We start from the raw sequence: 22,520 nt of genomic DNA on the forward strand, positions 1-22,520 counted from the left end.
TCTTTGTTCCCACTGGTACTAAACTTTTTTCCAAATATAAAGAAATTATTGCCTGAATTTAAATTATACAGAATAAAAATAAGCTTTTTGAGTTTAGAGAGTGTATTTACTGATGGGAGTTCCTTGTATGAATCCTCTCAAGGGTAAGAGTTCCCCTTTGGCTCCACGATTCTTACTGAAACGGTGATGCTGGCTGTCCCTTCCCTGCCGGTGACAATTCCATTTCTCCTGGTGACAACGATGTCCTTCCTCATGCCCTCTCTGAGTCCCTCAGAGATCTTTGATTCCGCGCAGCCCACCCCACCCCGGCATCCTCCCACCTTCCCACATGCTTGCCACCCAGCGAATCCTGCCCCTGACTTCTGTTTCTCCACTAGCTTGGAGCTGACCTGCCCGTTTCTCTGTCACGGCCTGTTGACCTCTTCTGGGAGCTCGGGGAGCAGTCCGGCAACTGCCTCTGCGGAGTGGCCCGTCTCAGGCATCGTAGCTAGACAGAACGGAGGTCGGAGGCAGAGCCCGTGCTCTTCATATTATCTGGGGGAAGACTGAAAAGACAAAAGGTTTTGTAAAAATCGGGTACCAAGTTAAAGTTCGAAAGTGTTCAGGCTGAATGACCCTGTTGTGTAGACCTGGGGTGACCGTTTGGTTGCTGGAGGAAGGGTGTGTCTCTTCTCTCTGAGGCCGGCAGTCCTTCTTCTCACCCCTCGGTCCGTGTCCCCAGGTCAGTGGCAACAGGACCACTGGCATGGGGCATGACGCCGGCACCCCATCTGTACTGGGCTGGACAGTATGCGGCCCCCCCAACCTGGGAGGGCACTGGGGCCTCTGGTGTGGGGGCTGGGGTTGAGCCTTTGACCTGCGACCTTGCCCCCTTGAGAGGGAAGCTCAGGGATGCGGCGTTCGCTGCTGCAGTCCAAGCAGAGCTGGATGTGAACTGAGGTCTGCCTGTCAGTCCTGGGCTGGCAACTGCCGGGCTGTGTGCCCAGGGGCAGCCGGAGAGCCAGACCCTGTGCTGTGGGTGACTTGCCTGAACGCATGGCCTGATGGGTCCCTAAAAGCAGCTTCTTTGCCGTCCTTCCTGTCCTGGGCCACTGGTGGGTGAGGCCACACACACACGTGGGTGCGGAACCGGCACTCTGGTGGGTCGAAGGGGAACAGAGCGACAGTGGGTGCTTGGACAGAAGGCGCACAGCGGAGCAAGGGTAAGCGCTGTTGGCTTACTCGTATTACTCCCTTTAGGTGTCCCTGAAGCAGGGGGTCAGCAGCCCCTCTTCTCTCGATCTGGAGGTCCTGTCGGTTTTTGTGCCTCCTTTCGTCAGTAAGGATGACAGTCAGATGGCTGGCGCCCCCTCCGCGACTCTGAGCAAGACCAGAAGGCGCTCCTTCAGAAAGAAGAGGGACAAGCCCAAAACGGAGCCCTGGAAGGGCCTCCCTCCTGAAGACATTAGTGTCCCCAACGGTGTGGACCTGCTTGGCCTGCCTCAGCTCTGCTTCCCAGGTATCCCCCGCCCTGCTTTCCCAACTCCCCCATGGTGCTTTCTAGAAACCAAGTCAAGAAAGGGTGACAGACGGGGGGCTGGTTACCCCTGGCAGCCCCGAGGCCAAACTGCAGGTCTCAGTTCTCTTAATCTTGGGGGTTTGGGAGCTGAAGGACGTGCAGCCCAATAGTGCAGCCCCCATGTTTTGGAGAGCGAATCCCAGACGAAGGGCTGTCGGGATCGCCAGCACGGTTGGTAGAGGTGCTTTCCAAGGATTTTCACTTCTGATTGACAGGCCCGTCTTCCAGAGGTCCGGCCGGTGGGTCAGGATGAGTCCAGTTAGCCTGCAGCATCTCCCCCCAGAGTGCACTTCCGCCGGGCTCTCTGGCCCCTGTTTTCTGGGGACCCCGGGGCCTGCAGCCCGGGCTCACATGCTTTCCCCACCTGGCCTGTTCCCGGCAGTGGGTGGCCCTCATGTTTTCCACTGGTCTTTGAGAAACGCTGAGTGGCTGGTGTAGAAGACTCAGACTAGGGACTTCCCGTCCGTCATTCCCTGTCTGGGAGGTTCCATCGGGAATGGCTGCTGTCTCCCGGTCTCAGGGATTACAACCCGGGGACAGCTAGGACAACCCCTGCACCTGCCATGCTCAGAAATGGTCGCCTCCCCCAGGCACACCCCAGAGGGTTTGTCTGCGGTTGTTCTTATGTTCCTTCGCTAAATTCTGCAGAGCACAGAGGGTGGCTGAGAAATGGGCACCCACGGAGGGACGGAGGGGGCCACGGCTGGCTGGCGGCCCGACCCCCCAAGTGCCACAGCTGGCAGGGCGAGGACAGGTTCTGTAGGCCGCAAAGTGGGCTCACGGAGAGCCCAGCCTCGGAGGTGGATGCCACGGGGCCGTGCCGAGATTTCCTCTTCTTTCTCTACCCGCAGGGGGCGTGTACGTGGCCTCCGAACCGTAGGAGGACTGTGTCCACTTCCTGGTGCTGACCGATGTCTGTGGGAACAGAAGTATGCCGTGGTTGCCCAGTACTCCCGACCCCTGCACGTACGTGACTGCCGTGAATTCCCTCTGAAATCTGCTGGTGTTTATTTTTGCTGAAACACGCTTCCCGCAATCACCACGATTGTAATCATTTTAGCGTGTGTGGGTCAGTGGCACTAAATACACTCCCGCTGGCGGGCAGCCCCTGCCACGCCTGGTTGCAAAAGACATTCATCACCCCGGAAGTCCCACCCCCGGCCCCCCGTTCTGCCCACATGGGTTTGCCTGCTTCGGACACCTGGTGTCAGTGGACTCAGGCTGCATGTGGCTTCTGTGTCTGGCTTCGTGCACTCAGTGAATGGGGTCAGAGTTCATCCACGTTGGGGCAGCAGCACCTCTGTCCTTACGGCCGAGTCCTACCGCCCAGTGTATGTGAGCCACAGCTTGTTTCCCACATGTCCGTGGAGGGACATTTGTGTTCTTGTATGTGGGGTGACAGCTTTGGGCCTCCAGAGCATGACTTGGCCCTCCCCCGCCCGGCAGGGCCACGAGTGCGAGCCAGCCGGCCCCTGGAGGTCGCAGGGGCCGCCGTGCACCTGAAGAGGCGGGGTGACCCACGGCCTGTGTCCAGAGGGTTTCCAGAAGCAGCAGTGCTTTACCCTGGGGAAGTCCAGGAATCCCACACTGAGGGGGCGGTGGCTGCCCGGTTGTTCCTCCCCACTCTGCCGTCAGAGGCTGGGCCAGGTGTGCTGGGAGAATTATCCCTAAGTGTCACGGCATAAGGCTCAACTCGATGGGCTCTGTCCCTTCACGCCTGTGGATGTGCCTCGGAAACCTGTGGGAGTCCAGCATTCTGCTGATGTCTGAGTGCGCGACCTCCGTGTCTGGACTAGGCGTCCCCTGGACCCCTGGACTAGGGTGGGCAGTGGGCAGCGCGGGGAGGCCACCCCTCATGGCCGTGTGTGCGGGCTGCTGGGCCTGCGGCGTTGGCAGCCTGCCTGCTTGCCTGGGTTAGGTAGGGGTGGGAGACGAGCCGGGGGCCGAGTTCCTGCCCCTCCCTGGCCAGCGCTTCCGGCAGAGACAGGATGGGAGGCTGGATTATTCAGGAAGGTGCTTGGGAGCCTGTCTGTGAAGTGATCGCTATGAGAAGTACATGTTATTTCTCTTATCCTTAAATACATTTTAAAAAGGTCACAGCCTCTGCTTTGCCTGTGACTCCCCCACTACACCTGGCTGCTGGGGTGTGCGTGACCCCTCGCCCATCCTCTCAGTGCCTGCGTGGTTTCGGGGTGACTCTGGGCCCTACATGCTGGCCTCCCCACCTCCCCTCGTGCCCAGTGACCAGCCACGCCCTGTCCTGCGCTCCTGTCTTTCCGTGGACTGCACGCGCAGCCCCGCCCGGAGTGCAGACGGCACTGTGGTCCTCATATGCCAGCTGCCCGTGTGCTCAGCCCGGTGCCGACGACCCTCCTGCACAGTCGTTCATTTAATCCACAGCGAAGGGGGCTGGGAACTCTCAGCATCATCCCCATTTTACCGCTGAGGGAGCAGGCAGTCGCACAGGGAGGTGAGGGGACTTGCCTGGGGGCCCAGCACACTGACTTGAGGGCCTTGGTTCAATGTTGGTGGGTAGACGAATGGCGTGCCCACTGCTTGCCGGGCTCTCCCCCTGTCTTGCAAGACCCTCGCGTTCACACCATCCCCAGGTGGAGCTGTTATCACGGTCCGCCGTCCCTACTGAAAAACCCCAAACAACCCTCCACGGGGGCCAGACTGTGGCCCTCAGTGATGCGCCACTCGTAAGCTCTGCAGTGGTCTGTGCCTTCTGGAATCTCGGTGCCGGTACTTTTCTCCAGCTGAGAACCCCCCCTCTCCCCCACCGACACACACACATATGGCCCAGTGCTGGAGGTTTTTTCCTGTGTAAGCAGAGCCCATGGCCCCTTCTGTGTCTTACTGTGTTCTCACTGTGTTCCCATCTGGGGTTGGGACGTGTCATTGTCTCTGCCACCTCAGCACATCACACACTGGGGGAGGGGGGCATCTGCGAGGACTGGGACTCCCAGTGACACAGGGGGGGCATCCACGCTGACTGGGACTTGCGGTGACACCGGAGGGGGCGCCAGCCGGGTGGCGGGGGAGCAGGATGCTGTCTGGGCCCCTGCCCTCTCGCTTCTGTCTGCAGAGGCCCACACTGCTGAGGATAGAAGCTGGGACCAGCTGGATCGGAGGGTGACACGGGCCTGTTGCTTTCTCTCCAGGACGAGTCGTGTTTCTACAATGGCAAGGCGCACTGGGAGCCATCCTGGCCGACCGCGGGCGTGGCTGGCTGCTTCGGACCGTTCGCGGTGTGCGTGGTCTCCAAGCTCCCCTACTACAACGCCCTCAAGGACTGCCTGTCCTGGTGAGCCCGTGCGGTGCCCGCGTGTCTGCGAGGCCACGCCTGGCGCTGGCGGTGGTGGGCGGGCTCTGGTTTGGTGACGGGAGCTCCCGTGAAGGCCCAGAGGCTTCTCGAGGCGGTAGCCTGTGGGGAAGGTCTGCCAGACAAGGGAAGATGAAACCAAACTGTGGGAAGTAAAATTAGTATGGAGGATTTTATGTTGTTTGGTTTTTTAAAAAAGACGTCCATCAGAAATAGCTCTTCTCCTGTTATCTGAGAAAATCAGGCTGCCGCTGCTGTCAGTCCTGTTAAGTTCATGACAGTTAACGAATTATCTTTTCTTGGGGTGGAATCTTGAAGTGCCTTAATGCTGATGATATTGAGTAGAAAGCCTGAGGACGTAGAGAAGTTTTGAAAACTCTAGAGAGAATCGCGTCGGGCGCACTTGCCGCCTGTCGTCGGGGGATGATTGTGGCGTGTGTACACGGTCCGTCCCCCGGCCACACGCGCCCTGGCCGCCTGGTTTTCGTTCTCACCAAGTTCTAGTCTTGGAATTCTCAGTGGTTTGGTTAACGACAGAGGCGGCCAACGGAGGTTTGCCTTAATGCCGTAATACCCACCCTCCACCCCTGGCAAGTCGCAGACTTCTGGAAAGACCATCATTTTGGTTCTCACACTGTGGTCAGAGGGACGAGCAGGAATCCTTCCTGACCAAACTCACCACCTTCGGAGCTCAAGTTCCAGCACCTTAATGTTTTAGTTTTCAAAATGTGGCTGGTGTTTGCCCATAGTTTGGGTCTAGCCCGCGTTTTATTGCCCCCGACACAGAACAGAGCGCTCGCCGGGTCTCCCTCCGGGACTGCGTGCTCAGTAGGGCATGTCTGCCCGGGCGTGGGCAGTGATAGGATGATAAATTAGGACAGGGTCCCTTTTCGTTAATTAACTGGTAATCTTCAGCACCTGAGGGTAGGTGGCTTGTGCACCCATCTCGTTTCCTCTTCTGTGAATTGGGGGTGGTGTTGCCACCCTTTCTCGAACGGAACGGGTTCGGGCCTGCGGGGAGGACAGCACCTGCTTCACTTTCTCGGCCTTTGTACGCGTGATCATTCACGTGTGACTGGCAACAAATACCATCCTGCTAGACGTTAATGCAAAGGAACATTTAACTCGAAAAACGTGTTCAGTTTCCCTGCTCCTCGAGTTTTCTGTCTCCTGATGGTCGTTGCTAAATGACCCGAACTAGAAAACAGAAAAACAGATGACAGAAATGCAAAAGGCAGTTTATAAATACAGATTTATAGATTTTTAAAATCTGTTTTTCTGCTATAATGGTGGCGTGTAAACTAGGCCTCTGTGTGGACAGAAATTGGGAGAGAATGCTTAGTTGTATTTGGGGAATTAGATTATGGAGAGTCTGGTTTTTTTTTTTTTAACTCGATACTATTCTTTGACAATAATTAAAATATGGAAGAATATTGAATTATCTCCATTTCCTGACACTAACTTCAGGAAGAGCTATTATTATTTTTAAAGATTTATTCATTTATTATTTTTAGAGAGAGAGAGAGCAGGGAGGAGGGACAGAGGGAGAGAGAGAGAGAATCCCAAGCAGGATCCATGCTGAGTGCAGAGCCTGACACGGGCTTGATCTCATGACCCTAAGATTGCGACCTGAGCTCCAATCACGAGTCAGATGCTTAACCGACTGCGCCACCTAGGCGCCCTGACTGACCCCAGGCGGACTTATGATTTGTTACTTAAAGTAACAGCGTAAGCGCTTGGCTTGCGGGACACGCGTGGGCCCTGCTGTGGCCCTGCTGTGGCGAGTGAGGCCGGGGACCGCCCCAGGGCACAGAGGTGGGGTTTCCAGGGCAGTTGGCTGAATTTTGCCTAATGTAGACACCATGTCACCACCACTGCCATTAAGACAGAGAACATCTTCACCACGCCCCAAAGTTCCCTTACACCCTGTGGTCACTTCCCAGCCGCCTGCCCCCAGGCACCTGCTGGTCCGTCATGCGTTTCAGTCACTTGCCGCTGTGCCTTGAACAACGCGGTTTGAACTGTGCGCGTCCACGTACACCTGGATTTTTTTCAACAAATACAGTACAGTCCTATATATGTATTTTCTCTTCCTCAGGATTTTCTTAAAAACATTTCCTCTTTTCTAGCTTACTTTATTCTAAGAATACAGGATATAATGCATATTACATGCAGAATACCTGTTAATCGATCGTTCGTGTCGTCGGTAAGGCTTTAGGTCAGCAGCGGGCTATCAGCAATTAAGTTTTTTGGGGGTTGAGAAGTTCTATGCAGGTTTTCAACTGCGTGGGGGAGAGCACCTTTAACCCCTCACATTGTTCAAGGGCCAACCGTACTTCAAAAGTCAGAATGCATTTGGGAAACAAACGTGGCCAAGCACTTTCCTTTGAGATGTTTACTCGCTGCTGAAGTATGACCCAGACAGAAAATTGCATGAATTCCAGCTGTGTAACCAGCACTCACAGCAAGAAACAGAACATGACCAGCCCCCATCCCCCCACGCTCCACCTCTCCTGTGCCCCCCTGCAGGCAGGTCCTGACCCTGGGCAGCCTCACCTTGCTGTCTGAGGCCTAGGGTTGTCGTCAGTGTCCTCCCGCCACCTCCCCCGCCCCCAGCCTGGAAGGCCCTGGGGCTGCCGGCACTGGCAGACAGGTCAGCGCTGATTAGAAATGCTAAGATGTCCTCCAGTCCCCTTCATGTCACTGCAATGTTGTGTAATCGTTCTTTCTGATGGCTGAGTAATATTCCATTGTGACGGGTAGTAAGGAGGGCACGTATTGCATGGAGCACTGGGTGTTACACGCAAGTAATGAATCATGGAACTTTACATCAAAAACTAAGGATATACTGTATGGTGACTAACATAATAAAAAATTATTATAAAAAAAGAAATGCTAAGATGACAATTGGATACTCATACTTATTTTGTGATTTGATTTTTTTTTATTTTAGTTTATTGACTCATCTGAAGCTCTGTAAAGATTTTGAAGTTGACAATCACATAAAAGATTTTGCTGCAAAACTGTCTTTGACACCTAGCCCGCCGCCTGGACCGCTTCATTTGGTCATTAAATCTGGAATTTTGTCTTTTCTTTATGAATAGTAAAAGTCCTATGTCGACGATGGGTTTAATGTTTTAAACTGTTTCTTACGTTCCAGGGTGTTTAAATTACGCTTCTCAGGTTCCTTACAGAATCATCTATTTACGCTGTTTCTAGAGATGCGTTTGCCGGGCGGCCCGTGATACGTGGTGTGGAGCTGGTGATGGGCCCCCTTAGTGCTTAACACACCGGCTCATTTGGTTTATTTGTCTGGAATATTGGGTATTGTATTAAACTGATTCATGTTTTCTCCTGTCCGGGGTGATTAATGAAAAGTACCTGGCTTCCTATTTTTTGGTTTTTCCCAGTGCCACCGTGTTGTTGAATAAGTGGCCAAGCGTTTCCGTGGGTCTGGGTTCCCTGGCACGCTCGTCCTGAGATGTTGTTGGCTCTTTCACCACTTGAGGGTTTCGGGCTAAGGACAGTTGCAGAAAGGCAGCCCACGTTCCCCCTTTGCCGAGTAATGGGCCAAGACGGCTGAGCTGTGATGACACCTGTCTGGCCTGGCATCTTCCAGACTGACGCAACCACCGGGCATTTCCTCGTTCTCAAACAAGCACCTGCCAGATTAGTGTCTGGAAGAAAGTCATAGATGTCGACTCTGCTTCACTCAGTCCTTTCTGGAAGCTTAGACATAGAGATCTCGGTTCTCTACGTATTGATTATTATTCACAGTTGAAAAATTAATTTTATTTCGCAGGAGACATGTGATCATGAACTTAAAATGTATATTTTTAATATCACACTACAGTGTGTGGGATGGGGGAGGGAACCCTGCCAGATGCATTCCAGGCCCAGAGACAGAGCAAGTTGCCCCAGGACCTTGGTTCTGCTCCCAGAAACCTTTGTAGGGACGTTTATTGGGTTCTTGTTTTGTGCAAGGCTCTCATCTTTATTATGTGGATAATTGGTATTTTTTTATGGTTCAGTGAAGTCATCAAAGTTTCTGTTCTTGCTCTAATCACTCAACAAGTGTTCCCTGAGGACCGGCTAAGCAGTGAACAAAGCCGAGTTCAGGGCAGTTTGAGGGTTAACCGTATGTACTATGTTCCGCCTTTGAGCATGAGTAATGCACGAACCGCACCCATACCCATCTTCTGTACCTCGGAGTCTTGGATGAGCTCACATTTGGTTCTCCGACTTTTACCACCCCCGTGAGAAAGTTTCCTGGGGGTCGTTCTTGATGCCTCTTCTCTTCACCCCTGCATTCCATCCATGGCTCATCCCTGACCGGCCAGCTCCCGGCGTTTGCCTCTAGTTGGCCACGGCCACCACCCCACGCAGGGCCACTGGGTCCCACCTGCGTGACTTGGGGAGCCATTGGTCTGGCCACGTCCATTCTTGACCCTTCATTCAGTTCATCCTTTGCATAGTGGCTGCAGGGCCACTGGGTCCCACCTGCGTGACTTGGGGAGCCATTGGTCTGGTCATGTCCATTCTTGACCCTTCATTCAGTTCATCCTTTGCATAGTGGCTGCAGGGACTGTTAACATCTATCCATTGGACTCTCCTCTTGTGCGTAAAAGCCCACAATGGCTTCTCGCTGCGTAGCTGCCGCAGTCCTGCATCCCTAGCCCCTGTATCAGTGTCCTGCTCTGTCTCATGTCCTCACTCCCTTGCTGACTGTTGTCCAGCCACACTGGATTTCCCTCAGTCCCTCGCAGGTGCTGCCCCCAGGCCCTTGCATATGCTGTTCCTGGAAGTCAGGTTCTTCGGGACGGCCTCTGTGTGACCTCCCACCCGTCTCTCTGTGCCCTGCTCCCTTCCTGCAGAGCCCAGCATGGTCTGCAGTTAGGGCCCGCACACGTGTGTGTTTTGTTCAATGTCCATCTTCTCCATCGGCCTCCAAGCTGCATGAGGAAAAGGCCCTGTTCAGAGCTGCGTTTGCGACGCTGTTACCATGCCTGCTGCTTCCACAGCTGTCGAGTGAATGAATGAACGGATGGGTCGTGTTTCGGCGTTAGCCTGTCCTGTTCACAGAGCAGGGCCTGCGTCTTGGTTCTTGCGCATTTGTCCGAATGAGCCGAGTCTGGCTCAGACTAGCCGCTGTGATCCCCCTCGTGCGGCCTCACCAGCTCTGGGGTCCTCATTGATACGTGGCCCTGACCCATCTTTGGGAGTGTTGAACCACTGTGGCTGTTCCTTGTTTTGGAAAAACCCAAGGCCAAGGTTCTTCTCTAACCCCGGAGCCGATTCAGCATGGAATTCCAGAACCCACTACAAGCAAACATTGATGGAGATGCTGTGTAGCTAGTGGTCAGGAGCTGTGGTTCCTGTGAATCAAGCGTGTGGGCGCCGGGTGGGGCATCTCCTGTCTGCGTCAGGGGCGGTGGCGCCCAGCCTCCACCAGGCCTGGCTCGGTGCCCTTTCGCGGACGGCGCCTGGACCACCGGCCCGAGAGCAGCAGACACCCCGCGTCCCTGGGCCCGCTCTGCCGCTTCTCTGCCCACCAGCGGGTCTGATTTTACGTGCTTTCAGAGCACGGCCAAGTCGCTGGGTGTGCACGTGAAATGCGCCTTTTCCGTCTCACTCTACCGGACTCACTTCCTGTGTTGCTTTGTGCGTGGATCCTATTGTCTGCGTGGGGCTACAGTCAAAGCTGAACTTTGGAAAGTGTTTCCCCGAAATCTCTCTCCCTCCTCAGTCTCTTCACCTGAGAGGTGGGGTGGACAGCAGAGCCCAGCTCAGAGGGTGTGGGTCTCACGCACGTGAGGTTGCTGGCATCCCGGGGGCCCAACAGCGTCCCTGGTAGAATGACTGGTGTTTGTATTAGTTTCTACCTGTAGTTGGGAAGCTGGTCGATATGTTTATTTTTTGAAATATTGAGGGGAATTTTTCATATAAACTTTACAATGATTCATAGTTCATCACCGCTGGGAGCATGTAACTCTGCTCTACCGTGTTTTGTTTTAAATAAAAAGGATGTTACTGTCCACACAGCGCGTCCGCCTTGATTCTGATGTGTCTTGCTTCTGTGGGCCAGTGGGTGACAAGACGGTGCCGTCGGGGAGCCCTTGCAGAAAGAAGGCTTCTCCTGCCCTCAGGTTCTTTGCACAAGCGTTCACGCAGAGCCGTGGTGATGCAGGTGTGAGCACGTGTGGAAGGCGAACATTTGTTCTCCAGCCAGTGCTCCGCATCTCTCCGTGTGTCCTCCTTCCACACTTTTCCTGGCGGGAGCTTCTCTGTGCTCAGATTCGAATCTTCTCTGTGCTTGTGGCCCGGTGCTCCTCACACTTGGGTCACTCCGTTCTGCTGGTCCCCAGGGCTCCAGGGACGCTCCTGGGTGCCCCCCAAAAGGCTGACACCCACGGTCAGGAACGAACTTGCCAATGAGCAGGAAGGCTTCTCGGTGGAGGGGCCCCTACCGTCCCCCTCCATCTACCGCGTCCTTTTACACAGAAGGGGCATTCTGCAGATACTGAATTTGAATCAAAGTGTAATTTTGAGATACCATCATTGAGAAAAATAAAGTCTTTCTCAGCGATTTCTTAAAGTGCACGTCTTTAAAGAGCTTTGAAAATTACGTTGAAAATACTAAGAGAATTTGTAATATGCAGTAAGTGTTCTAAGAGTAACCCGATCGTGTTTGACTTAGAACCTGTGCTGATCGGGACAGATGTCCAGGTGTCAGTTTATCTTTGCCGATGGGCAGTCTGCTAATGAAGTAAAGAGTTTAGGGAAGTTTGGCCGAAAAAGACATTCAGTACTTGATTCACGTCTGAGCCTTGCTCAGCAATTCTGTGTGTCTCTGGACTGTTTGGTTCTGTGACATATACGGGGATAGCGTGAGTCTTCAAACACGTATCCTAGGTCAGACACCCTCGGTGCCAGAACGGAGAGTCTCAGTGCATTTTGGCCTCTGCTGGGAGCGGCTCTCTGAACTAATTACGGAACTTGGTCGTCACAGATATTTAACATGAAGCCACTACAGATCGTGTTTCCCTCCCGCGTGGACCCTGAGAGCCCGGTCATCGACTTGGACCTTCACCTGCCCTTGCTGTGCTTCAGGCTCGAGAAAGTGCGGCAGGTAAGCGTCCCTCCGGACCTGGGGAGTCCGTGCTGGTTGGCTTGGTGGGGCATCTAAGCTGTCATCGTCTGGAGGGTGATTCCAGGGCACGTGTGTTCCAGAACATTCCAGAATGTTCCAAATGTTCCACAACACACTGGGAATAGTTGCTTTTTGGCTTCAAGCAGACATTCAGGACTGTGCACACCATTTACAAGCAGTGCTTTTGGGGGTTAAAGGGGCTTTCGTTTTGGCAAACAGCAGGGAAACCGGGTGAGACCTAGGCTCCACGTGGTTTTGGTGGCGCATTCACACGCAGGTTCAGTGCATGGCGCGTGGTCAGAGGTGTGTACACGGTGTCGTTGATCTCCCCCAGATCCTAACGTGCCTCCTCATGGAGCAGCGGATGGTGTTCTTCTCCTCCAGCTGGGCGCTGCTACCGCTGGTCGCCGAGTGCTTCCTGGCCTACCTGCACCCCCTGCAGTGGCAGCACACGTTCGTGCCCGTCTTGTCGCGCCAGATGCTAGACATCGTCATGGCACCGACGTCCTTCCTCATGGGCTGCCACCTCCACTACTTTGAAGAAGTCAGCAAGGTTAGGCCTTGGCCATTTGCTGTAGAATGTCAGATCCTTGTGACCCCTGTGGGGACTGGCGGAGAGGGGCTTCCAAAGGGCCCTGCAGGGAGGGCCACGTGCCCTGGCCACAGGGAGAGGGTGGGCACTCCTGTCCCTGGGGCTCGTGCTCTGGGCTCCACGCACGCGGGGTGCTGTTGCGCGTCTGCACCATCCTCCTGCAGTCCTCCGGGTGTTTTCGAGGCTGGGGGGTTCTGGGCGCCGGGACCCCGTGTCACGTGCCAGTTCCCTTAAATTCCCGGGGCTCCAGCGAGGAGAGTGTGGGTGTCGGCACTGATGGAGCCTGCTAACCGGCCTGGCCGTGGCTGCTTTCTAGTTTTGTGGCCTTGAGTGAGGTGCCAGCCCTTACTGAGCCTCAGCCTCCTTGGCTCTAAAGTGGGCATGTCCTCCTGGGCCGGGCTCTGTGTGGGGACCACCCCGCACCCGCCAGCACAGGGGAAGGGCTTGGCAGACCCCAGCAGCCAGTGTCCCGGTCCAGATCTTGTGTTTCTCTGGTTAAGCTTCTGTTGTTCAGTAATGCTGTGGACCATCCTACTGGAAGACGCCTCGTCTATGGATTTCCCTCCTCCTCCTCCTTCCTCTCTCCCCGCTTTTGTTTTTGAGGCAATCCGCTGGCTCCCAAGAAAGCCAGCTGGCCTCCCCAAGCTCCCAACCTCCCTGTACGCTCCGGCCTCCAGCCCCTCCGTCTCTCCGAGACCCCCGAATCCACCAACCTCCCCATCTTTCACGAAGCCCCCCAGGCCTTCTCATGTCCCCCAAACCTCCCCGTTTACCCGAGCCCTCAGCCTCCCCTCGTCCCCTGGCCTGCCGGAGCACGCCGACCTCCCCACAAGTCCGTCCTCCACCCATCCCCGTTCTCCCAGAACCCGCCCCCTCGTCCCCCTTCCCTGGCCTCTCGTGTCCCCACGCCGGCCTCCCCACATCCCCGTCCTCCCGGAGACCGCCAGTCCGCCCCACATCTCCCGACCTGCCCGCGCCCCGGTCCTCCCCACAGCGCAGTCCTCCCCGGGCCCCTCCGTCGTCCTCCCCACTTCTCCGGCCTCCCCACATCCTCGGCCTCCCGAGCCCCGCGCGGGAGGGGCCCGTCTCCGCCACATCCGCCCTGCGGACCGGCTCCTTGGCCCCGCTCGGCCCTGCCAACCCCCAGCTCCAGGAGCCGGCCCGCCCGCCCGCGTCCCGGCCCCCTCCCCAGCCCCGCACTCACTCGGACCGCGCGGGGCGCCGGGAGGCGAGGGCAGACCACTGCGAGGCGGCGCCGCGAACCGACGGGCGGCCCTCCCTCCCACGCCTCACGCCGCAGGCGCACAGCCGTCCCGGCCCGGCGGCGGCAGCGGTGGCAGCGGGCTTGCACCCTCGGGGCCGTGCTGCGTCCGTCGGCGCGGGCCGCGCGTGCGCGGCGACCGGCTGAGCCGGGCTTCACCGCCAAGGCGCGCGCCGGGCCGAGTCCCCGCACCGATCTTTGCCCCCCCGCTGGGAGGACCGGGCATGCGCCCCGCGGCCCGCGCATGCCCTGCACGCCACGGGGCTCCGCTCCCGAGACCGCGCCGGACAGTCGCGCCGGGAATTCAGGACGGCAAGGGACTGAGCGCGCATGTGGTGGCCGGGTCCGGGGAAGCCTCGGCGGGGGCCGGGAGGGGCGGCCCGCCGAGCTGAGGTCCCGGGGCTCCCACCGGCGGCACTCTGGGCCGGCGGGGCTGGACCGACCTCGGGGAAGCCCTCCCACCCGCTGCCCTGCCCCCCGCAGCCCGGACGCGGCCCCTTTGCAGGGCCGCCCTAGCCCGCCGCCCTGCAGCCCAGCCCCAGGGCCGGAACCCGCGCAGTCGCGCCCCGCAGTGGGCCGGGGCCTGGCCCGAGTCCTCGCGCGTGTCTTCGCCAGGCTTCCTGCCCACCCCGAGGAGTTAGGTGTCCCGGGCCCCTCTGCACACAGGAGAGTGAGGCTCAGGGGTGTGTTCCGTGGCATCACAGCTAATGCTGGGCTGTACTTAGATTGGATCCTGGAAGACGGCCTGAAAGAGGCTGTGGGAGGTGGCTGGAGGTAGACAGATGTGGGGCCTGCGCGCTGGTCTCAGGGCTGGAGACAGAAGAGGAGGACCCCGGGGATCTGGGAGTCACCAGGCCTAGGGCAGCTGAGCAGACCCAGGACGCCGAGTGGAAGGGGCAAAAATGCACTCGTCCAGGGGCTTCTTCAGGCATCCTTAGGAGCCTGGCGTTTGTTCTTTAGGCCGCAGGGAGCCTGGGGAGGGTTTCAAGCAGGAAGTAATATCTGATTTGTGTTCTTTAAAAAAAAAAAAATGACAACCTTGCGGTAGGAAATGAAACCAGAGGCAGGGCAACTTTCATCTTTATGGTGTCACTTTGATCCTCACCACAAGCCAGGAGGCAGGTTAGGGCCACACTCCTTTTCAAAGGTGAACTCCTGAAGCCCAAAAAGGTAACCCACCGTTCTGTCCTCAGAAGCTATCATTTGACTCTAGTTGTAACAGAAGCAGGTAAAATAAAACAATTTTGCGTAGCAAGAGTTTTACTATATATGTTTTTGTTGTTCTTTAATGAAATGTGTTATGGTTATTTGTAGAATTTTTTTAACTCCATCCAAGTTTGCAAGGAAGTGTGTCTCTGAATGTGAGCCCCAGGGCCTTGGTCCCCAGAGTTTGCTCCACCTGGAACTCTCCTCCCTCTGGAGCGTGTCACTCCCTCATGTCTTTGAGGCTTATGTGTCACCTCATCAGATGCCAACTGACCACTCTGTGTATAATAGGAACCCCCACCCCCCACCCCCTGACTCTGCTCTGTTGTTCTGCAAAGCAGCTGTTGTCCTGCACAGCCCTACACTGTGTGCTTGTTTATTTCTTGGTTGTGTGTCCCTCTCCCAGAACGTTAGATTCATTCAAGCGGGGACTTTGTTCACTTCTGGGTCCCTGGCACATAATGAGATATTGTGGAGTAACTGAGTACAGCTTTGGGTGATGGGAAGTAAGAAACTGTTATTTAAAGTGTAAGAAGGGAGTGGGAGTCAGGGAAGGGAGTGGAGGGACAAAGGGGATTATAGTGAGGGGATCTTTGCAGGGCGGTGGGGGCGCTTTGGTAGACTAAAAATGGCCACCAACTTGTTGACACTGCTCCCCACAGGAGATTGAATCCAGTCATTCACCCCTTGAATGCGGATGGCTCTTGTAACTTGCTTTGACCAGGAAAATGTGTCACAGGGGATGTGGTGTGACTTTTGAGCCGAAGCTGCAGGAGATGGTCTGGCTTTCTTGTCACCTGATTCTAAACAAGTCCAAGCAGGTCTGGTGAGGAGGCTGCGTAGAAGAGTGCAGATCCTCCCTGGCTGACAAGCTGCCACCTGCCAGACACGTGGGTGAGGCTGTGCTTGACCACCCAGCCCTAGCCAAGTAGTCAGCCAGCTGCGGCCACCAGAGACCCAGGCAGACCAGCACAACTGTGGAGATGCACTCAGCCCCAACCAGCCAACCAGAGAATCACGAGCAAATCAAATACTTGTGGTTTTAAGCCCTAGATGTTAGCGTGGTGACACAGCCATGGATAACTGACACATTTGATGACCTCAACCTTATCATGATGCATTCAAAACTGATGTTCTGGAGGCCGGCTTTGATTATTCCTCTGCCTAATAAAAGCAGAAAATCAGGAAAGGGCAAGACAAAAAGTGATGCAAACAGATACAAAGAGGACGAAAGGTAGACGGAGGAGATGAGCAGCAGGTTGTGCAGCCGAGACCCTCCTCATCCCCTGAGCATACTTTGTGGTGCCCAAGAGCTCAGGTTCAGGAGTCCATGGACAGTGAAGCTGACCCAGGCTCAAGTTCAACTGTTCCCCAGGGTCAGACACTGAGCAGGTGGCATAACGTCCTTGCTCATCTGTTAATAGAGGTTACAGAGAAGCTCCATAACCTTAGGTTGTTGTGGGGAGAAAATGAACTGTTCCTGTCAAACACTCGGCAGAGTGCTTGGCACAATATACCCTCCATAAGTATCATGGGGTAGCAATAGCATTCCTGTACAGGTTACTGTTCATCTTGATCATGGAGGGGCGATCATTCAAAGGACCGCCCAGAGTGCAGTGTTAGTAAAAGCTGATTTTCCTCAGCTCTGTGGGTCAGATGCTGTGTCCACAGTCTCCAAACCTCATAGCAGCCCTGCAGCACGGGCATGTTAACATCATCTTCATTCTATTGTTGTGAAAACCGTGACAAAGGAAAAATGCAAGCGATGGAACAGGTGGCAGGGCTGGAGCTCAAAGCTGCAGTCTGTCCCACTGCAAAGCATGCACTCCTCCCTCTCCGTGTGCAGCCTCTGCTATGCTCAGACCCCACATAAAAAAACAAAACACACAAGACCATGCGGCTTCTCCCCTTCCTGCACTGCGCCACACAGGCTGAGCGCTGACCTTTTGTGGGAAGCATTCAGGAAGGGCTTCCTGTGTATTGGCAAAGCAGCTGCATCCTGGGAGCACTTCCTCCTTGAAAAGCACCCTCCCACCTCCCTAGTCTGATGAGGGCTTGTCCCTAGGAGGGACTTGCTCATAGTGGAAACAGAAGCACACTTTAAGACTGGGGGTGGGTGCACAGTAAAGAGGGTGGGCGGTAAGAAGCTGGTGTCACCAAGGACACACCGAAGCCCACATTATTGCCCACATCAAGGCGCTGACCAGCCTGCAGATCCACACAGAGACACTGGAATGAGAAAAAGTGGGATCCAGGAAACTGGTGCCCGGGGCACTCGAAGATCCAGTAAGATGGGCCACTGGGAGGTATGGGTGTGCCACCTGCCCTCCGGGGATGCTGGCCCTCAGGTGGTCAGAACCAGGAGACTGGTCAGGGAAGAGGGACACCCTGCAGAAGAACAGAGAGAGGAGTCCGACCAATCTGGTTCAACCCCCAGCTCCCCCATGTGACAGCCCAGTGGCCCTAAGGGGACTGCTCTACCTCTCTGAGTCTAAACTTCCTCATCAGTGAAATGGGGAGGGGGGAGGCTGCAAGAGCAGAAGGGAAGGGGCCAGGGGGCACCCCTAGGGAAGATGCTCAAAGGGGAAGCACAACAAAGGAGGGACAATTTGAGGGACCAGAAGCCAGATTCCCTCCTTCAACTCTGGCCAGCGTAAAAGCAAGATGGGCCACAACCACCATGTGCTCCTTGCCCAGGAGGGAACATTCTGGACTTTCAGAACTAGGCTGCTGATGGACGTTTTACAATATGTTTGAAATTTCACTTCCCACAGGAATTTAATGTAGGGATGTTGGAATGTGGGACTATTAACTCCTCTGGGTGGGGGGAAGGGTCATGCCCCCCAGTAGTGCCTGCAGTGGATGCAGCTCTTTTGAGGGGACATGTGAACGATTTGCCACAGGTGTGGTTTCATCCTCAGCTGGAGCTAGGGGTGCCCCAGCCACTCCTGCTCACCTGCTCACACAGATCTCCCCACTCCTTGCCCCGCCATGGCGTTCCAGGTCCCTGGGATACAGGGCACACTAGCTGGACCTCTTCCAGGCCCTGTCCAGAGGCTCAGCCCTAGGGGCTAAGCCGCCTATAGCAGTGACCCCAGGACCTCACCCGTGGGGCTCTCCAGGGATACTGCTCTCAGGTCTGGGCCACACACCCACTTCCCATTACTCACAACCCCCCCCCCCCAACACACAGAGGGGAAACCCTTTCCCTGTACAGCACTCAGCAGGTCCCGGACGGGGACAAACTCCCATCTTCCTAACCGGAAATGCCCGTTTGGCCTGGAAAACTTGTAGCTAGGGCTCAAGTTAGCCTCCATCCAGAGCACCCACATACCTGCACCAGCCTCTAGAGAAGAAAAGATGTACATTTTCTGGGAAATTCTGCCCCAAACCATTGGTTCTCTCATTTCATTGTCACAACTCATCAGATAAGTGCTATTAAATGCATTTTCCAGATGGGTAAACTGAGGCCAGAAGGTGATGACTACCCAGCTCAAGTCTACCCAGCAAGTAAATGGCAGAGAAAGGATTCATACCCAGCTCGTGTGGCTCCAAAGTTGTGCTCTCAGTTACTGAGCTCCTCAGCCTCCCAAGGCAGGGCGGGGGAGGGGAGGACCAGTTCTGAGTCCAGAGGAGGCTCCCTCACCTTCTCTCCAGGGTGAACAGGCAGTGCATCCTGGTTTAGCAAAGACAATGCAGTTGCAGGGGCTCCCCTGGACCTGTTTCTATCGTGGGCTGGACAAAAGTCATTATCAGTATTAAATCCCCACGAAAGCAGTGTTCTCTCTGCAGATTTTGTGTCGTGCTCAGCACAGAAGGCTGCCCGCTTTCCGGTGTCTGCAAGGTGAGCAGACTGCCCTTGGAGATTTCCCACTTCTCCCATCTTCTCAGCTTTGTTTTTTCTCTCCCAGCTTCCACTTTCCTCTCCCCATTCTATCTCTTTCTCTCTCAAATAAACGAATAAAAGCTTAAAAAAAAAAAAAGGACTAGACTCACTCACTCATCGAACTTCGGGTCAGGCTGGCTAAGGCCCATCTCTCGAGGCTGCTTCCCCACCTGAAGCTCTAGGGTCCAGTCTCACAGTTTCCCGCTTGTGATGGCAAAGTGGCCCCATCCCGTGCCCTGTCTGCTGATAGAAGTGTAAAACCACTTGGGAAAATAATTTGGCAGTTTTTTAAAAAGTTATGTGTTTCCCATTCGATCTAGGTATTCCATTCCCAGAGAAATGAAAGCGTATGTCCATACAAAGATGTGAACATGAATGCTCATAGCAGCTTAATGTAGAAAAGCAAACTGGACAAAACTGAAATTTTCATCAACCGGTGAATGGATAAACAAATTTTAGTATATCCATATAATGGAATATTCCTCAACAATGGAAAGTAACAAACTATTGGTGCACACAACAAAGGTGAATCTGAAAAGTATTAGGGTGAGTAAAACAAACCATACTGGACATACTGTCCATCCTGTTTCCATGTATATAAAATTCCAGGGGATGCAACATTAACCTAAAGTGACAGAAAGCAAGGGAAACAAGGGCAAAAATGAACTATTGGGACTTCATCAAGATGAAAAGCTTTTGCACAGCAAAGGAAACAGTCGACAAAACCAAGAGACAACCGACGGAGTGGGAGAAGAGATTTGCAAATGTCTTAATCAGATAAAGGGCTAATATCCAAAATCTATAAAGAACTTATCAAATTCAACACCCAAAGAATAAATAATCCAAGCAAGAAACGGGCAGAAGACGCGGATAGACATTCTCCAAAGAAAACATACAAATGGACAACAGACACATGAAAAAATGTTCCATATCACTTGGGAAATACAAATCAAAATCATAATGAGATACCACCTCATTAACAAGTCAGGAAATGACAGATGTTGGCAAGGATGAGGAGAAAGGGGAACCCTCTTGCCCTGTTGGTGGGAATGGAAACTGGTACCTAATTCTGGAGAAGAATTTGGAGGTTCCTCAAAAAGTTAAAAACAGAACTTCCCTATGACCCAGCAATTGCACTACTAGGTATTTATCCCAAAGATACAAATATAGTGACCCGAAGGGGCACCTGCATCCCAATGTTTATAGCAGCAATGTCCACACCAGCAAACTATGGAAAGAGCCCAGATGTCCATTGACAGATGAATGGATAAAGATGTGGTATATATGGAATGGAATATATATACGTGGTATGAATAATGGCATACTACTCAGCCATCAAAACAATGAAATCTTGCCATTTGCAATGATGTAGATGGAACTGGAGGGATTACGCTAAGCAAAATAAATTAATCAGAGAAAGACAATTATATGATCTCATGCATACGTGGAATTAAAGAAACAAAACAGAGGATCATGGGGGAAGAGAGGAAAAATACAACAAGATGAGAGAGAGGGAGACAGGCCATAAGAGGCTCTTAATCATAGGAAACAAACTGAGGGTTGCTGGAGGGGAGGTGGTGGGGGATGGGGTAACCGGGTGCTGGGCATTAAGGAGGGCACGTGATGTAATGAGCACTGTGTATTATATGAGACTGATGAATCACTGGCCTCTACCTCTGAAACAAATAATACATTATATGTTAATTAATTGGATTTAAATAAAAAAATAAAGAGCACCCTTGCATAAAAATAAACCAACAAACACAGACAGACAGAAAGTAGACCAGTGATTACCTGGTGACGGGATGGTTGGGGGAGGGAAGGATTGTAAGGGCATCAGGGAATTTTTTGAGAATGATGACTATGTTCATTATCATGGGTATATACATGTCTCAAAACTCATCAAATTGGGTTTGTTTAAAAAAGTCTTCCCCTATGGACTCTGGGAAACAAACTGAGGGTTTCAGAGGGGAGGGGGTGGGGGATTGGGCTAGGCCGGTGCTGGGTATTAAGGAGGGCACGTATTGCATGGAGCACTGGGTGTTATACGCAAACAATGAATCATGGAACACTACATCAAAAACTAATGATGTACTGTATGGGGAATAACAAAACATAATAAAAACATTTAAAAAAAATTCCCATTATCCTGGCAAGAGAGAACCCATCCCTGATCCAGCAGATGCCAGCCAGGGAACAGTGGCTACCATGGATCGGACGCAGAGCCTGGGGCCTGGAGGGAACTGCTGCTTCAGAAGAACTGCATAAGGAGATGCACGAAGACTGGAAATCCTGGCTCCTAGGTCAGCATAGATGCTCATGGAACCAGGCTCAGGTGTGCCCTTTAAGGTACCCCTCCCATCTTCTCCCAACACACAAAACAAGCAGGAAAGGGAATCCAGAGATCATTGACAAGAATCCCAGAAAGATTCCAAACTTGGTAAACGGCCAACGGGGAGACTGAGGCTGGAAAGTCCTGCCTGCCCTGAGTCCATCTGCAAATTATCTTCCTCTGGCTTTGTCCCCTTCACATGCAGGATTTGATCTCCTTCCGTGTTTTTCCCCACTAGGTGCTGATGCAGTTCCAGAGATTGAACTACAATACGACAAGTTCCAAAACCAAACACAAAACTAAAAAAGCATCTCAATGGAAGAAGCAGGACACAGTCTTCCTGGCCTTAGAGTGGAGAAAGGCAACCCCAGTCCTGGGGCAGGAAGGAGTTCTGGGGCGTACAAGTCTTAAAGACTCCCACTTTCAGTGGTTGTTGCTATTCCTGGGAAAGTCCCTGCAACCTCTAAATCTCAGGAGTTCTGAGGGGCTGTCTCTGCTGTTTGCCCAAATTCATTGACTGAAATGGACCCGTGCTCTGAGTAAGGGGGATTTTGGGGTGCCCTCCAGTGGCTAGGGAGAAGGGTTGCCAATTCTCCTTCCTCCCACATACAGTAGCTGATGACTCTGGAAGATTTCCTAGGTCAGGAACGAATACGAGAGTCTGTGCAAGTTTTCCATTACTGCAGGAAGTAAAAGACCCAAACCACACACATGGGCTCTAAAACAAAACAAGGGCTTTAATCTCCTAACATGCAAATCTATCACGGTACTATTTAAAACAACTAAATGGTGCCCCCTACATAAGGAAATAGATGGGGGGAAGGGGTGTGGAGAAAATGGGCGCAAGGATGCAGCTGCTGAGGAATCCCTGCAGGGCCACTGGACACTTGCACAGCCCTGAGGTTGACTGCGGCCAGTTCTTCTCCTTCTTGAGTGCTGCTGACCAGCTAGGACCGGGGCTCCAGCTGGCAGGACAGGGTGTAGCTAAGGACAGAGGGACACCTGTGAGTTGCCCAGGAGCTTCCATTCAAGAGTCCCTGCCAGTGTTTGCCCACAGCTGGAGTCTGGCGCCCCGGCAACAAGGCCTGAGGCTGCCCAGGGAAGGAGGATCCCAGGAGTGGCCAGCAGAAAGAGTCCACCCCGAACCTCACCGACCCAGCTCCTGATGGGCCTCACCTCTCAGCCTCACTGAGCGGCTCCATAGCCTGGA

General features: G+C 54.0%; 1 protein-coding gene across 1 annotated transcript; it reads left to right on the forward strand.

The window, feature by feature from the left end:
• Positions 1–1,448: 1,448 nt before the first annotated feature.
• Positions 1,449–15,141, forward strand: LOC148106755 (DENN domain-containing protein 3-like). Its single transcript, XM_087860472.1, has 6 exons — positions 1,449–1,498; positions 2,410–2,524; positions 4,723–4,865; positions 7,837–7,948; positions 11,893–12,012; positions 12,368–15,141. Exons 5-6 carry the CDS (start codon positions 11,902–11,904, stop codon positions 12,857–12,859), a joined length of 603 nt encoding a protein of 200 aa, XP_087716598.1. The 5' UTR covers positions 1,449–1,498; positions 2,410–2,524; positions 4,723–4,865; positions 7,837–7,948; positions 11,893–11,901; the 3' UTR covers positions 12,860–15,141.
• Positions 15,142–22,520: the final 7,379 nt, after the last annotated feature.

Source organism: Ursus americanus, unplaced genomic scaffold (genome assembly GCF_024610735.1).
Source record: "Ursus americanus isolate L20-20 unplaced genomic scaffold, mUrsAme1.1.p SCAF_65, whole genome shotgun sequence".
In the NCBI taxonomy this organism is placed as follows: domain Eukaryota; kingdom Metazoa; phylum Chordata; class Mammalia; order Carnivora; family Ursidae; genus Ursus; species Ursus americanus.